This window comes from Capra hircus, chromosome 5 (assembly GCF_001704415.2).
Source record: "Capra hircus breed San Clemente chromosome 5, ASM170441v1, whole genome shotgun sequence".
Taxonomy (NCBI): Eukaryota; Metazoa; Chordata; class Mammalia; order Artiodactyla; family Bovidae; genus Capra; species Capra hircus.
The window spans coordinates 111087626-111105173 of NC_030812.1; the positions used below are offsets into that span (position 1 = coordinate 111087626).

Below are 17548 nucleotides of genomic sequence, written 5' to 3' on the forward strand. Positions count from 1 at the left end.
AAAGGAAAAAGTTCAGTAAAATGAACTGGAAGCATATCATACAGGGTCTTTTAGGCCCTTGCAAGGAATTCAGCTGAAATGTTACTCCTCATAGGGGCCTTATCTAATCACCTATTTTAATATTGCCTCCATCTCCTCAGTCTCATGACTTTTTTTGACTTATTGATACCTGCGATTTTCTGATGTTTGTTGACTTGTATATTATTTCCCTATGAGGTGTTTGACTCTGCATCACTGTATCTCTCCCATTTACAACAGGACTCAGTACACATTCAATGAATTTGTTGAATGAAGATATCGCTAACTCACTTCAGTAGTGTCCGACTCTGTGCGACCCCATAGAGGGCAGCCCACCAGGCTCCCCTGTCCCTGGGATTCTCCAGGCAAGAACACTGAAGTGGGTTGCCATTTCCTTCTCCAATGCATGAAAGTGAAAAGTGAAAGTGAAGTCGCTCAGTCGTGTCCGACCCTCAGCGACCCCATGGACTGCAGACTTCTAGGCTCCTCCGTCCATAGGATTTTCCTGGAAAGAGTACTGGAGTGGGGTGCCATTGCCTTCATATGCCCTCAATACTTTAATTTACTCTGGTTTTCCAATACTCCGGCAAGAAAACAAATAACTGAATTCCTAAAATGGAATCATTAATTTAAAAAAACTTGCTTTGTAAGGTTTCCTCTCACACAAATTTTCTATATTGTAGTCTGGTTAAAGCTGTGGTGGTGTTTCCACAGATTTGTTGTTCTTTACGATTAAGACAAGGAAACAAATCCTATTTCTTCTGGTTTAACAGTGGAGTCAACACAATCCATCACTCCAATTTTCTTTTAAGAGAAAACATGCGATTTCAAAAAAGTCAACACAAGATTTAAGAGTGATCGAGCAGAGTCATACCTCTGCAGGATTAGAGATGAAAAAGTGGAGCCTGGTCTAGAGATGGGAAGGTGACAGAAAGTACAGGTGCTTTTGCGGTTAAGGAATGATCAGTAAGAATAAGTGGCAAATACCTCACACAAATACTTCAAAAAGTGCAGCGACTTCAAATGCGAGGATAGCGCAACTAGAGGAAAGAGGGCCGAAATTAAGGAGAAAGATGAGCACTCGTTGAGGAATGGGAAGAGTGTGCTCAAGCGAGTGAAGATGAAATCGTGCACTTGAACCACAGGCCCTTCCAGGGCGGACTGGTATATTTGGGGTAGGCTGGGGCCGGCACTTCCCAGGCTCCTAAGCCTCCTCCGTCCCCCTCTTTCAGGTGGGCAGGTGAAGGCAGGGCTGGAGAATGCCTGTTCAGTTCAGTCCTGGGGAGGACACTGGGCAGGAGGGGGAGACCATCTTCCCGCTGAATGCTGAGGATTTCCCGAATTGGAATCAGGAACTCGAACGGCCTTTCAGGGAGGGTAAGCACCTCCGCCGGGTTCAGAGCCGATCTGTATCTGGAAAGCCCAGTGTGAGGTCTCAGGTTTGGCGGCAGCAGGAGGCGGGACGCCCACCCTTGCTCCTTCCCCGGAAGAACGCGACGAGGACCGGCGGGCAGCGGGGGTTGCGCGGCGCCGGGGAACGAGACGCGGAGCCGGTGCTGCAGGTCGCGGTGCAGGCGAAGAAAGCAGCCGCCGCCCCAGCTGAGAGTGTGGCTGGGGGCTTCCAGGGGGAAGGGCAACAAGAGCGGGTCCTTTCGAACGTCTCCACCCAGCTCGCTCGCGTCGGCCGGCCCCGCCCCGCCCCGCCCCGCCCCGCCCGAGCCACTCCGGCCTCCGCCTCCTCCCGGCCAACGCGGGGTAGGTGTGTGAGGAGGGGTAGAGTGGGGGGGAAACTAGCGCCAGCGCCTTTAAGGGGCGTGGCTACACGCTCCGCCCCTACCTGCCCCTAGCGCGCCAGAAAGGGGTGGGGTGAGGGAGGAGGTGCCAGGGTGGGAGGGGAAGTGAGGCGTGCGCTGGCGCGCAGGCGCAGTAGCCGGCCGACAGACTGTGTATTTCCAAAATGGCGGCAGCGATGGATGTGGATACCCCGAGCGGCACCAACAGCGGCGCGGGCAAGAAGCGCTTTGAAGTGAAAAAGGTTGGGTCTCGCCAGCGCCTTCCTCGGGGAAGCTAGAGAGACGCGGATCTGGCTGGCAGGCCCGAGGATGACCGAAGCGCGGAGGAAAGGGCTTCATTTCAGGGCGTTCCTGGGACAGGGTACCAGGAAAGGAAGCCGGGGGGCGGGCCTTAGGATTGATCGGCGTGGCTGCGGCCCACTGTCCGGGGCGGTGTTGGTTTCGTTCAGAGGCTGAGGGGCCAATCACGGAAGTGCTTATTGAGATAGTGCGGTTGCGACTTGACTGCAGGAGCCAAGCGCCTGAGCTGTCACTGGAGTGGCGGAGGGGTGGGGAAAGAGCGGGTGGGGTGGGTGGAAGGGGGGAGTCGGAGCCTTGCGGCGGGTGGAGGATGGGGGCAGTGCGGCGAAAGCCGGGAACCTGAGGTCCTACCGCATTGGAGGCCTCTGAGGACCCGGGCTGGACATCTCCGTGCCTTGCCCCTGTCTGAAACTTGGAGTCCCTCTGACGGACCACGACCTGGTCTTCGCCTAACCGAGGCCTCCCTTACCCCTCTCCGGTCCTCTCCCTTGCCAAGTTAAAAGTGTCTCGAGTGTATCTCTTGGCTCTTCTGAGAGGTCTGTAGGTTTGTCACAAAGCTGCCCCGAGTCCTGCGGTCATATCCAGAAATCCCCTGTCCAAAAAAACAAAGCATGGTGGAATTTGTTAAAATGTGAGCTCAAACCTTGTGTCATTTAGCGAGAGTTGAGTACTAGTTGCGAACGACCTGGTAGAAATGGAAAAGCAGAAATGTGTGAAACGTGTCTATTTGCATGAAATGCCTTACGGTTGTTTGCAACTATACAGTTTGGGAGAAAAGTGCCGATTCCCAACTAAGGTAAAACAAATATGTACAAAATGAAGACTCTGAAATAGGGAAGATGTTCTAGACCCTGGCAGTATTCCCCCTCCTGGTGCTTTTTGTCGTTTCATTGTGGGCACTGCATGCTCAGGTACAGCCAGCAGCCATATTGAAGAATAGAAGTAGGATTTTTTTTTTTCCTCCAAGTTGAAGCTGTCGTGTGAAAAGTACTGAAGAAGTTACCAGACACTGAGAACTAGGCTAGAAAGAGATGAAAGTTAAGGAAGTGGCACCAGATTCGTGGATGAAAAGGAGTTTGGAAATATTTATAATTGCAGAAGTCAGAAGGTTGAGTTACTTAAATGCTACTTTTAGATAAACTCTTGCGGAAATTAAATATAACAGTCTAAGCAGATAGGAAACAAAATTCTAAAGTTTGTTATGCAATTATCTTGTAAGATTTAAGAGATGACCTTGGTGTGTACTGACACTGGGTGATTGGTTATCCGCTTATCCCATGATTACCCGTTTTATGATCCAATCATCATCTTAGTTCATTCTGTTCCTTGCTTTCCCCTATTCCTGCTTCCAGAGTTGCCTTGAAGAGCAGATACTCATTTATGCAGAAATTGAGCTCTCCTGCAACTGGCAGTTTGCAGGAGAGCCTGTGCAGTAATTCACGTTTGTGATTATTAGACCTAAACCAGACACTTATACATTATTCCTGATTTGTTTGCATTGACATGGCCACCTAAACTGTAGGTAAAAATTAAAAGATGACCTTCATTTCTGTGTTCATTTACTCGACTGTTGGGAGAATGGGTGTGCATAGTGTAGCTCTTGCTCTCTGAAATAATAAATGAGAGTAATGTACTATCCAGCAGCTCTTTTGTTTAGTGGTCCTTGTAGCCAAAAAGATGATAAGTGCAGCATGAAATCCTAGAGTGTGTGTGTGGTTTATGTGTTGTTTGTGTGTCCTTGTTACGAGGAGTGGAGTGCATTGTTCCCTGTTTTCTCTTTGCAGTGGAATGCAGTAGCCCTCTGGGCCTGGGATATTGTGGTTGATAACTGTGCCATCTGCAGGAACCACATTATGGATCTTTGTAAGTAATTGAAGGAGGATGGGGGGAGGTTGAGAAGGTTACAGAGATTGCGGCTATCCTGATGTGACCAGTTTTCTTCTTCACAAAGAAATATAGTCAGAGCATTTGGGGCCTTCTACATCTCGTTTCAAATAAAGTAGCTTTTTATGATATCCTGCAGGCATACCCATCTCTCAGAATAAATCTGCTCAACCTAAAGATGGCAGGGCCACATTTAGAATGAATTGTGGACACGCAGGTCCTGTTGACTATATCCTATTTCCCATCACGTAACCACACTCAAAGACAAAAGCAATGAAAGAAAATTAACTTTGAGCTAAAACATTCTGCCCAGCACTAGTTTTTGCTGGGGAAAATTTATGAAGAAAAGAGGCCCAAGAGTGGATTTTCAGTGTTAGCCCCAAATGTAGTTAGAGGGCATCACTGCCAACACCTCAGTAGTCAGTTCATTGCTCTAAAGAACTTTCATTTCAATTTCCACATATTTCATTACACATAGTAGGCAATACATAGTAGGTTTGGTTCTAGTTGTTGATGGAAGTTAGTATCCTTATAGTAATAGGGGGCCAGAATGTTGATCACACCAGGAACAGTCATTTTTTCATCCAGATACTAAAATGGTTTGATTGAAATCAGAAATAGCACAAAGAATGTGCAGCTTTCTACAACTGAAGTTATAACTTAGTTTTCAATGACTTACCTGTCTCTTTGGGTTTCTCTTGAGCCGCTGTCCTGCTTTACTCTGGCAGTTCCTCTGACTTTCTCTCCATTCTTGAGCTGCCTGTGCTCTTGTTTAGAACCTTTATATATATCCTGTTTGAATCTTCTCCATCGCTTCTCTACCACTCTCCCCCTATCTTTATCTGACTCAGCACTAAGTGTGAGTCAAAGATGCAGGCACATACATAATTTAACATTTTCTGATACTCATATTAATAAAGTTAAACAGATGATTTGTATTTTATCCTATATCCAGGATATTTTAAATTTCAACATGTAATCAATATTTTAAAGCAAAATATTTTACTTTTTTTTTGTACTAAGTTTTCAAAGTGCATTATACACTTCCAGTGCATCTCATTTCAGACTAGCCACATTTCAGGTGCTCAATAGCCATACGTGGCCAGGGCTGCTTATTAGGTCATGCAGAACTAACCCCTAGTTGGTCTTCAGATCTCACCTTAAACTTGCTCAAAGATGTTTTCCCTGACCATACTTACATACACACAAACACAAGCTAGAACAGTTCTGTTCAGTATTTCCAAGATGTCCTATAGTTTCCTTTGAGATTCTGTGGCAGTCATTTAACTTAGTTGGCTCTTCATAATTCCATGTTATTTACAGCTGTGTTCTAGCATCTGGCATAGTGTTCAAGTGCATAATAGTTTCTCCCTAGGTGCTTGCTCTGTGAAGAACAGAAACAAAACAGGGGGCCAGTCTGTGATCACTGCAACTTGGAAAGCACAAATCAAATATTTTGTGTTGGAAAGTAGTCTTGGTCTGTGTTGGTCGTTTACTGCCCTTGGTTTCTTTGAGTTTTGACCCTGTTTTAACACTTTTTCACACAACAGTCAAAGCAGATCAGCAGCTACCATGATGTTTAATGGAGATAGAAAAGACCCATCACAGAAAAACACATGCACGGTTTTCCATGTGCTTGGGTGGGGTTTTTGATTACATGCTTGCCCTTTTTTTTTTTTTTGGCTGTGCATTTTTACAAGGAGTTGTACCCAGAGAAAATTTTACTTTCTTGAGGCTCTCTTCTATAAATACTTAATGATTTTATATAATCCTGACTTTTTTTTTAACTTCTTGTGTTTAAGTCATTGTGTGTCTCTCTGGTTGCAAGAGAATGGACTTCTTGAGAAGACAGTGACAGACAAAGGCCATTGATATTGTCTTTTCTTAGTGTTGAACGCTTGAGGGGTTGATGTGGGCTTTTAGATAGACACCTGAGAGTGAAGTCGCTCAGTCATGTCCGACTCTTTGTGACCGCAAGGACTGTAGCCCACCAGGCTCCTCCATCCATGGGATTCTCCAGGCAAGAATACTGGAGTGAGTTGCCATTTCCTTCTCCAAGATAGACGCCTGCTTTATCATATATTTTAAATGTCAGATGCAGAAGGAGAGCACTGAACTCCCTATAACAAAGTAATTTCACGTCATGTGTTTTATTCATTTGATGAATATTTACACCCTGGGTGTTTTGCAAGGCTCCAGGATAAAACAGTGACTGGGCTCAGGTCTTTACCGTTATGAAACATACCCTTCTGCCTATTACAGACACTAAAGAAATCTGGTCACTGCAACTGGACTTGTCTTCCTTTCAAAAATGAATTATGGTTCTTGTAAAAAGGCTTTTCGTTAAAGATGAAAATAAGAATCATGATTTAACAGTGGCCATTTTATAACAAATTCTGGCCTGGTGTTAAATGAATAATTATATACATAGTTATAAATAAGTGAGTAATTATGGCTGAGCTCCAGTTGAACCCACCTACAAAGCATTCTTGGTGTGAAGACTTCCCTTTTGGCATCCAGATTGATACTATATGTCCTACTTATAGCCTCAGACTTCACTTTGCATTACCCTGCTTCTTGGTTCTTTTAAAGAGTTGCTGAAAAATACAATCTGCTAGGTGTCATTTTCTCCATTACCTCTGGTAATCTTGTCCCAGATGAAGGGTTGTCCAGAAGTGCTTAGACCCAGCCTTTGCCCATAAGTTAGTCTTTTCCTAAAACCACAAAAAAGATCCATCCGTGTTTTCAAAGGGTGAAATCTCTTCACTTCCGGGAAGAAGCTATTGCTGCTTTAGCAGTCCTCTGGTGGTGACGGCCCTTGTGTTAAAGTCCTCAAGCTTTGTAAGAACACTTGTGCCTTTGCAGGGGTCTGATAAGAACCTGTTGCATGCTGCCTTTTTGTCTGCTTTAGGCTGACAGTGAGCAATTTCTTCCCCTGTTTAAGCAAACGACTAAACCCCTGTGCTCATTCTCTGAACCAAAAGCTTGAAAACATTTTATCTTTGAGAACACTTAGAGTAATTTTTCATGCCTTATCCCCTTTTATCTGGCATTCTAGATTGCAGTCCTATTTCTGCTTTTAAAATTATTGTTAAAGTGTAGCTGACTTACAATATTTTATTAGTTTCAGGTGTACAACATAGTGATTGAAAGTATAGCGTATACTCCCTTTGAAGTTATTATAAAATGTTTGCTATATTCCTTGTGCTGTGCAGTTTATTTTTGTTCTTTCTTAAGAATTTTCTGATAAAGAATAGATACATATTTGGCGCCCATTCTCTATTTATAGAAGCCATTTTTGTTTCCTTATTCAAGTACTGAGAGCCTACTTTGCAGTTGGCGTAGAAAGACAGCCCCCTAAAAATATGTAGACCTAGAAAAATTTAAACACGGTAATATGCCTTGAAACAGTTTCATTATTAAGTAATAATAATTGTGCCTCTTACTTAGCTGATTTCTTAATACATAGTCCGCATCTAAGTGAGAGGATTCCACTTGAAGAACATCAGATTTTCTTTTCTCTGCATCTCTTTGGAACAGGGTGCATTCACAGCCCCCGTACATTCTTCTTTTTTTTTTTAATATTTTAAAATCTTCATTTATTTATTGGGCTATGCCAGGTCTTAGTTGCAACATGTGGGATCTAGTCCCCTGACTAGGAATCAAACCAGGCCCCCTGCATTGGGAACAAAGTCTTATCCACTGGACCGCCAGGGAAGTTCCCCCTATATATTTTTTAATTTATGACATAGACCCTAGCTAGGTTCTCTACTTTTCTCAGAAGGAAAACCAGTTACTTTCTTTAAACTGTGAATCTGGGTAGCAAAGAAGTTCTGTGATTTCAGATCCTTTGCCATTCATTTTCTTGAAGGATGGGGAAAAGCATTATTATGTTATATATCACTTCCCAAGACCAAGTTAACATCTCAGCATTATTTTCTTACAGTTTTACTATCTTCCACCTATTAAGTATGAAATAATTGCCTCCTATTAAATAGACTTTCCTGAAGCTTTTTATTCATCAGAAAGAAGACTCCATTTAGTTACCACCTTCAGAGAAAGCAAATTACACACTAGTAATTCTTGTTCTTGGAATATTTATCCCCAATCAAGCTTTACTCATCCTTTCTTGATCTCAGTCAAATTTTCATTCCATTTAAGTTCCCTCCCTTCCCCCTCTGAAATGGATATTTGGGTAGTTGGCGGTAATTTGTTCCACTTACTGGTCAGAAACGTCTCGGGGCAGTAAGCATCACAGCTGGTGACCCCCAGTTCTCCAAGCTGTCGGCCTCACAAACTTGCTGTGTTGTCAGTGCTTTGAGGACCTGAGTTTTGATGTCCTCGCGCAGAGCATCCACAGCCCTCTACACCCCCTTTAATTTGCTCTGTACCAGCTCCGTGTGTCTGCCTGACTCCTTCAGGGACTGGAGCTTGCCGATGAGGCTTTCATGTGGCAAACCTGGGTGGTGTAAGGGCCCAAGAGCAAACATTCACCCCGCACAGAGAAGACGCCAGTTCTCAGAACACCAAGAGTTAGGAGGTGGCTTTAAGAATTTACTAAATTTACCACATTAGGAGGAATCACTGTCATTTGGACAAGTCAGGTCACGTTCAGAATTAGAAAGCACCCTTTGCTGTGTTGCTCTGTTTTTGAATCAGGGGAGGAATTCTTTGCAAAGCATGCTGTTAAGTCATAGCTCTGCCTTCTCTGTTCATCACCCCTTTCCACATTCATTAAAAAAGAATTATAACTAATTAACCACTTGAAATTCTGTTCCAGTTGAGGCCATCACCACCACCCCCTCGCCTGTCATGTCTTCGCGCGTGGGTAGAGCCACTGGAGGTCGAAGGTGATTACTCGTGGGGGCCAGTGATCATGTCGCTCTTGTTCCCGCAGGCATAGAATGTCAAGCCAACCAAGCGTCCGCTACTTCTGAAGAGTGCACCGTGGCATGGGGCGTCTGTAACGTAAGGCAATATCTTTTCCTCCCAGCATGGCTTGTAAACATAGTACTGCTTCTCCTTCTTTGCCCATCTTGTAACTAACTAGGGAAAAAAAGACTAGCCCATCTTTCTCCCCAAAGGTACACAGATAGCAAAAAAAAAAGAAAGGCATTTAAAACCATTGTACTATTCACCCGTAAAAATTATTAGTTATAGAGGCAGTAGTTTGTCTCAACTATGAAGTATACCAGCATCGGCAGCAACATTGTTGGGCTTTGTCTTTGAGAATTGCCTTCAAAGCCTACGGCACAATCATTGGAACATTCTGTTAGTGGACATCTTTACTTGCTTATCAGATTTTCTTAAAGGCTGAGTGTCTTGTGGAACTAAGTCAGGTGAATAAATTGAGCACTCCTGTGTGTGTTGCTGGGGGGCGGGGTGGGGGTGCAGATGTACCAAGTTAACATTTGGGTTTTTTTTTAAATGTGCTTCGTGACAGAAATGTTTTGTGCAGCATCGGTGGACTGAATGTACAGCCTTCCAGGGAGTGACAGCTGTGAAGGATAATAGACATCAAATATGTTATTTCCAGCACGTTAAAAATTCATCCTTCTAGCCATGTAGTCCCAGTCATATGAGCTAAAAATGTCCTGTCCGGGTGTCCTGTGCCCAGGGGACAGAGAGCTCCCAGCATGACAAGAAGCCACACTCGAGTCAGACCACCACTCCCTGTTTCTGTGACTGACTTGCTAGGCAGCTGCGGGCAAGGTATTGGCCCCTCTAAGCCTCACATGAAATGGAGCTGTTAGTAGACTGCTTAGCATCATAATCAGGATGAAATGATTTTATGTTTAAAAAAAAATGCTTAGAGGAGTTCAGGGTTTGGGTGGGGCATGAGCCACCCATCTCCTTGCATGACCCTGCAATAAACCTTTTTCTCTGCTCAAATAAAAAAATGCTTAGAATACCTCCTGCAAGTCCCTTTGGCAGTCTCACAGTAGCCCCTGTTGGTCAAGGGACTGTGCCATCTTCAAGGATAAAGAATAAAGCATATCAGGCTCTTGGCTCTCCGTGGCATCCAGGTGTAGAGTGAGAACCATGTCACTTTGTGGTGGAAGGAAAAGGAGTGCGCTGCTCCTTAAATTTGACTCAGGAGAGTCACACTCGAGAGACCTGCCACCACGAAGAGCAGCAGGTGTGCCTGAAGCCTTTGGACTAGTCCTGGGCTCCCGTGTTGGGGACTGGCTCTGTGAATTAGGCACGTCACTTAACTCATCTGGGCTTCAGTTTCCCGTCTGTAAAATGAAGATGATAATACCCGTCACGCTTGGCGGGGTTGCTGCAGGCTCCAGTGAGGTAATAGGTGTTTATAGCCCTCCTGTCAAGTGTAAAGCACTAGGCAGTGCGTTTTGAGACTGCTGGTTATGTCCATTGATAGGTCTTAGATTGTGCGCAGGAGGAAAGCTGGGATTGAGGATGTTCAGGGATGCTGTCCCGGCCCAGCAGCCTCATTTGCAGCCCCTCTTTCCCTCCGTCTTCAGGGTGGGGTGCAAGTACAAGGACCCTGAACAGCGGCAAAGAGCCTAGTGGGGCAGCTGGGAGGGAGAAGGGGCTCCTGAATGCCCTTAGGTGAGCCTGTCTCCACTGCCTGGGGATTGAAAAAATGCCTCCACTTTCTGCCCTTTGGAAATTTTGTTTTTCCTCTTTTTCACCGTAAGTTGGGTGAGCATCAGGACTAAAAGGATCTTGCAGAGGGCCGTCGCCCTGGGAGTCTTTGTCCCTCCGAGTAGCCCCAGTGCACTGGTGTGGACTCTAGTCTTCATCACTGCATTCTGTGTCTGTCTGTGGAAAGTCGGTTTCACAGATGATAATCCGCATTATGATTCTCTAAGTTCCATGCATGTTTGGGTAGACACACTGACCAGGTTTCGGGGCTGTAAGCCAGGCCTGCCCAAACTTTCATTGTGTATTGGGGTGTCAGCACTTCTCCCTAGGCCTCACCTCAGCCGACCCGTCGTGGCTCAGATGCAGGGACCCTTGCTGCTCCATCCTGATGCTGCTCACACGAGCAGGGCTGAAGGATAAGCATCATTGCAGAACTGCATCTGCACGTCACTAACACACACAGACTGCTTTTCCCCAAATGCAAAGGCCAGCTCCTCATTCCCTGTTAGCACCAGTGTTCTTGGTACTTTTGCCCTTTTACTTCCCATCTTGATCATGGAACTAGCCCTTTGATGCTCTTCCAGCTGCTTGCATGCAGCGTGCCCATCACATTGCTTCCTCTTTATCAGATTCCTTTTTTAAGATCCTGGAGAAGGAAATAGCAACCCACTCCAGTGTTCTTGCCTGGAGAGTCCCATGGACAGAGGAGCCTGGTGGGCTACAGTCCACGGGGTCGCAAAGAGTCGGACACAACTGAGCGACTTCGCTTCACTTCACTTTTTTAAGACAAAATCTCACCGACTACTAGAGGCTTGTTGAGTACCAAGCTTTCATAATATCAATGCCTCTATGAGCAAATCTGCAAATAGAGTCCTTTGGGCAGTGTTGAGCTGGGTGTGGAAGGTTGGGGACGTGCCCGTCGCAGTTCTGGGTGGTTGGCGGGAGTGATGCACCGCCACGTGCTAAGGAAAACCCTCCCCTCCTGGGGTTGCCTTCTCCAAGACGGGGAGGGATCTGGAGACCAAGAGTGGGGAATTTGAAATGTGCGGATGATTGAGAGCCTCCTTTTGCCTGTGTGTAAGGAAAGCAAGCCTCCCCTCCAGGCCGACTAGACCCAGGAAGCCCCACTCCATCTTACCTTAGGCAAAGGGGAAGAGACCTCATTGCGTGAACACCCGCCACGCTTCCTAAATGTGTTCTTCATTTGGTAGGAACGAAGCCTCTCGCAAATGTTTCATGGGCCATGGCCTGGCACCTAGCCGGGTGTGACCCCTTGTAGACCTTTTGTCTCCCATTGTGTGCTGCCTTCCATGATTCTTCTCCAGCCGCTGTGTATCACCACCCTGCTCCCCTTGAGATATATTGTCCATAGACGGCTGAGCCTGCACAGAATTATTTTTAATAAAATGTATCTTTTCTTCCAGCATGCTTTCCACTTCCACTGCATCTCTCGCTGGCTCAAAACACGGCAGGTGTGTCCGTTGGACAACAGAGAGTGGGAATTCCAAAAGTAGGTGTCCCCGGCTGTTTCGACATCGTATGTAAGGTTGGGCTTTGTGGTCAGTGCCGTTCTTGGACCCACGTCAAGCTGGAGGGTGCACAGTTTTAGAAGATGAAGACATAGAACATGGCTGGTTCATAAAGTAGCTTTCGGTTAGTTAGATGAGGACTCGTCTCTGTGGAAAGTGCATAAGGTGAACCAACATTAGAAACTTGCAGCCTAGAGTTTCCCAGCCATCTAGGTAGGGTCTTTGGAAGTAGTAGTAGGAGCTTGCAAATTCTCATTTTGCAAGCTATTAAATATTTCCACAATCACATCAAGAATAAGGCTCCAGGGGCTAACTAATGTCATCTGTCTTTGCTTTGGGCTAGAATTATATCATGCTTCATTGGTTTATCTCACAGGGATTAATTCTGATACAGCATCTGTGGCTATCTCAACTAAATCATTATTGTTGCTGCTGTTAATTGTAGTAGCGTGTAAGTAATACACGGCGTGCAAATTTTCAAAACTTCAAATGATCAGTCTGTACTAGTAATTCCTAAAAGAGGAATTTCTGGTTTAAGAGTATGTATGTTTTTATTTTTGATAGTGTCAGATTTTTTTCCTTTCCCAAGAGTATGTACTAATTCACAGCCCCTACCAACAGTGAAGCAGAAGACTTCCTCCTCCATTTCTTGCCAGTGCTTTGTTATCAGACGTTTTCATCTTAGCTACTGACAGGTGAAAATTAGTTCTCAATTGTATTTTTTAAAACTTTGAGTAAAGTTGGGCTGCTTTTCATATGTTTTAATGCCTGTTGTATTTGTCTGTGAAACGCTTTTTTATCTGTTGAATTTTCAGTTAATTTATCAAATTTTTAATGGAAAGGGGGATTTTCGAAGTTCTCAAGAGATCTTTGTAATTGACTGTGCCGTGGAGCAGGCTCAGGGTGCCATCTTGGATCAAAACTGTCTCACATAGCCCATACACGTGCCCAGGGCTGAGCCTAAGAAGTGGGGGGGGTGACGAATCCTCCTGCTAGGCTTTGACACTGTCGCTTTATCCAGCTGGTGACTTTGCCTGGCTGTGGTTATGAGTGCCCTGGGAAAACAAATTCATAAGAAGCAAATTTCATTTCAGCATGCTTTAATCTGATGGATAACTTCCAGGTTATTCTCACTAACAAGCTGGAGCTCTACCCTGTGAGGACTTTTTTAGGGAATTTTTAAGCGAATTTCTTATAAGGAGTACTTAAAGAATTTAGCAGCCCTTCAGGATGATGGCAACAGTGATGCAGAATTCTGGTGCCCTGGTCTCCATCTGTGTAGCAAAGTATTTTCATTAGAGGCAAACTACCCACTAAGAACCATGGCCAAAGATTAAGATAATAATGGATTCTGTGTTCAAGAAATCTTACATGTGGAAAAAATGTCCTACCATTGGTTATAATCTTTCTGGAGCCAAGTTTTGGCCTCTGAGGAAATCAGAAAGGACCTGAGATCCATAGCTAGTTTCTCGACAGTTCTTTCGGCGGTGCTCAGCAGACTCAGGGCTGTAATTGGAACTGGTGATAGATTTTGACACTGAAGGCTGTTCGGTTACTATCCTCTGTAGGGGTCTTACCCTAAACTAGCCCAAGTATGGGAGTTGAGGGGAAGAGGCGGCCCACAGGGAAGAGGGCGGAGGATTCAAGCTGTCTTAGCTGCTTACTGGCCATCAAGTGCAGCTCCCTTTCACAGCCATTAGCCGTGACTCCTCCCTGTCACTGCCCAGCATCTGCCTGGCACCAGGAAAGAGTCAGGTGGGTGCAGTTGAGTGGGGGACCATCACTATGAAGAGGGTGGTAGGGACAATGTTACAGGAGGCCGGTAGGCTGAAAGGGGCAGAGACCAGGGTTGTAACCCAATCTTCAAAGTTTTAACCAGATTGGTGGATATATTTTTAGCAGGTGTTACAGTCTCAAACAGGGAATCACGATAAGGAATGAATTAATAATTTACTTTGTCTTCCAGGTATGGGCACTAGAAAAAGAATTCTTCCATCAAGCTCAACTGTTTTTGTTACCCACTGAATGCCTTGCCCTCCTGTTACTTATTATAAATTAGATAGAACTGTGTCTCTTCTGCTTTGTCTTTTCGGTTTGCTATTCCGGCAGCCATACTGTATTCTGTGTCAAATAAAATCCAGTTGGATTCTAGAACAGACGCTGTCTTTTGTGTATGTGCAAAAAGTGAACACAAGTAAAGGGCCTCCTGCCCCTTTCTAGGGTGGAAGGCCAGGTTTTGAAAGTGAGGTGTTTGTTCATCAGAGCCAAAGCAGGATCGTCCTGTGAGCACGTCGCTTGGTCTCGAGGAAGCCTGGTCCACAGCCTGGCTGCTGCTGATGATCTTGGGCGAGTGGTCTGTCTGCTCCGAGCTCTTCCTCCTCCGTGAAGTGGCTGCTAAGGACTAAACAGGATCATGTGGGCACAGAAAGAGGCCTTATAAACTGTGAGAACGCTGTACAGGTGTTAACTTTGTGTATGACATGTTGCTTTCTCATTTTAGTTTAGAAAAGTTAACTTGAAAAAAAATTTATATGTCATCTTGGCTGGCGATGGAGTAATCTGTGAACTCAAATTGGAAAACAGTGTCATTTAGAGTTAACGGGAGAATTCAGGTTTCCCTTCCTCACCACCACCCTTTGTAATTTGTTTAAGATGCCTTGGCTGTGGACAGAACTGCCAGTTCTAACACTACTTCAGTCTCTTAGTCTTTAACTGAGAGGCGGGTTAATTTACTGCAGTGATTCTCAAAGTGTGTGCTGAGGACTTGCGGGAGTAATGGAAACACTTTCAGGAGGTTCACGAAGTTCCTTTTCCGGCTGCATGTCTGTACAAGGCCAATTTTTCTTTTTTTCCTTCAGACAAAGCAACGTATTGAATGAAAAAACAGAGCAGCGAATCCAGCTGTCTTCTGCTAAGTCAGATATAAAAGAGATTTGCAAAAATGTAAAACAGTGCCACTCTTCTAACTTTTGTTTTGAAAACTAGTTACTTTGAATAAAAATATTTATGTTAACGTGATGGGTTTTTGTTCTTTTAAAATCTTTTAAATTTCTCAGTTTGATTTCCATTGTGGTAAATATCTGTGGATGCAACCCCCATAAAAACTCTTTGGTTTCTTCAGTGTGTAAGATCATAAGGGGATCCTGAGACTCAAAAGTTTGAGAACCTCTAGCTTAGTAATAAGAACTTTGAGGTCCAACCTGGGTGGAACCCAGCTTCCCCACTTGGCCGCCAGTAGTGCAGTCGCTCAGGGCCAGGTGGCTGCTGCCGTCGATGTTCCTTCCACCCTCGGCAGAAATCACCTTTAAACCCCTTTCAGGTGGTCGTTCACACTGCAGGAACACTTAAGCGATGCAGAAGAACGGTTTTCACACAGCTGGCGTCACATATTTGCAGAGTTCTGCCTGGGTGTTCATAAAGACCCTTGGTTGCAGAGCGGCCGACTCCAGCTTCTGCTTAGGTCATGGAACGTTTGTGAGGGCTAGGGGGCTGTGTCCTCTGAAAGGAGTAAGGGACACAGAAGGGGCTGGACCTAAGAATGAATGACTAGAACCAGGGCATCCCTGCTGGGATTCTGTCGCTCTTTCACAAAGACTAGCTTCTCTTTTGCTGGCTACGCTTATGGCTTGTGGGATCTGGAGTCCCTAACCAGGGATCAGACCTTCACCTGATGAATGGCGGTGCAACTCTCCCATCCCAATTCCTGAAGCCGCAGGCATTCAGAGGCATCTGAATCTAAGTAGCCATTAAACTCCATTCACCTGCTGCCCTCTCACTGCAACCTGTGCCCTCTTCTCTGTTCCCGTCGCCACTGACAGAGCACAGGCTGTCTTCAGTTTCCTCTAAAACAATTGCAGTTCTCCAACTGTTAACATTAGTCTCCTTGCTACAACCTGAAACAAATCTTTAATTTGACTGATGCCCCTTCCACTAGCTGGGAAATCTCTACGGTGATGGACAGAGCTCACTTCCCATCATAGACGAGCGTGCCTCATCCCGGCTACTCCGGCTTCCAAGCAGCTGGAGAGGCAGGGTACCCCCACCTCCATCAGAGACACTCGGCCTGCCATCCTCTGTGGCTATGGGCAGCAGCACTGACCCAAGACCCAGTGCAGACAGCCGAATGGGTTGTGGCAGCCGGTGTTTAATAGCCTAAATAGCCAGCACCTTCCGAGACCAGTTCTGTGGCATCATTTTGGCCGTAGTCCCAGTGGCTGCCCATTTTCTGAGCCTGATTCTCCAACATGGCCTGTGCTGCGGTGAGCTCTCCAACATCATTTCTTACGTATCCAGTCTGCTGCAACGATAGCCCAGGCCTTTGGTTCTCAATGGTCATCATTAATCCCCTCCTGCCCCTGCCAGGTACGTCTACACTGTTTTCTTATTCATTCTCAGAACATTCCTAAAAAGCCCATCATTTTATGAAAATGTCATCTGACATTTTTTATTCACCTCTTCAGCCAACAGAACATTCTTCTAAAAGAGTCCTTTGCCTGTGTTTTCTCTCCTCGGTTTTTGTCCCCTATTTGATCAGTTTCTTTTTTCGCGGCACTGCTTGGCATGTGGGATCTTAGTTCCCTGACCAGGAATCGAACGCCTTTCCCTGAAGCAAGGAGTCGTTAACCATTAGACCACCAGGGAAGTCCCTCTAGTGATATTTTTTCCTTCAATGCCTTTTATTTTCATCCTGCTTGGACCAATTTTTCAGCCTACTGTTGAGACACCTTTTGAGGGCCTCTTGTCCCCACTGAGCCCACTGCCCTGCCCTCTTACTTGGGCCTTCACCCCTTGACATACAGAGCCTCACATGACCTGTAACCTCAAAGCACATCCCCATCTCTGTTCCTCTCTTTCCAGCCTGGCATGAGCTCCTCTGACCTCATCCCAGTGCCATGCAGAAGCTTCAGCTGGATTTGCTTGAACCCCCTGTCCTTCCAGGAATATCTCCTGCCCAATCCAGTCCACCTCCCTCCTCCCTTGTCTCAGTGCTGAGTTACCTGAAAGGCTAGCCCTCCCCAAAACTCCTCTAAACAGGGTCAGGACCCCTGCCTCCCTTTAGGGCCTCCAGCATCGTGGTGTTTTTTCTCCGAACTTTTTGAAATCTCCCGCAAAGTGAGGCCATATTTCTAGCTAAACCCAGGCTGTGATGAGGTCTGAAACAGCGTGGTGTCTTTCGCCAAAGTGTCCCCTTTCTTCTACTTTCTTCAGAGCAACCTCAGAGTAGCAATTTTTCAAACTAATTGTTTCTACATTTTGCATTCTGAGACATGAAACTAACCATTACACAAAAGTAGAGCCTATCATCCTATACTTAGCAGAGAATGGAACTATTTTCAGATGCCTTGATAATTATTCTATGTTCTGCCAAACAAACTCCTCCTGGAAGTAACAGCCTCTATCTTGCTCAGAGACACT

The 17548-nt window shown here is 45.5% G+C and overlaps 1 protein-coding gene across 2 annotated transcripts; it reads left to right on the top strand.

Annotated features, from left to right (window-relative positions):
• On the top strand, positions 1920–15151 carry RBX1 (ring-box 1). 2 transcript variants are annotated; one of them, XM_018048810.1, is made up of 5 exons: positions 1920–2053; positions 3896–3974; positions 8893–8963; positions 12029–12114; positions 14100–15151. In XM_018048810.1, exons 1-5 carry the CDS (start codon positions 1976–1978, stop codon positions 14110–14112), a joined length of 327 nt encoding a protein of 108 aa, XP_017904299.1. In that variant the 5' UTR covers positions 1920–1975; the 3' UTR covers positions 14113–15151. The 2 variants fall into 2 exon arrangements, with proteins under 2 accessions (XP_017904299.1, XP_017904298.1); XM_018048809.1 differs by lacking the exon at positions 8893–8963.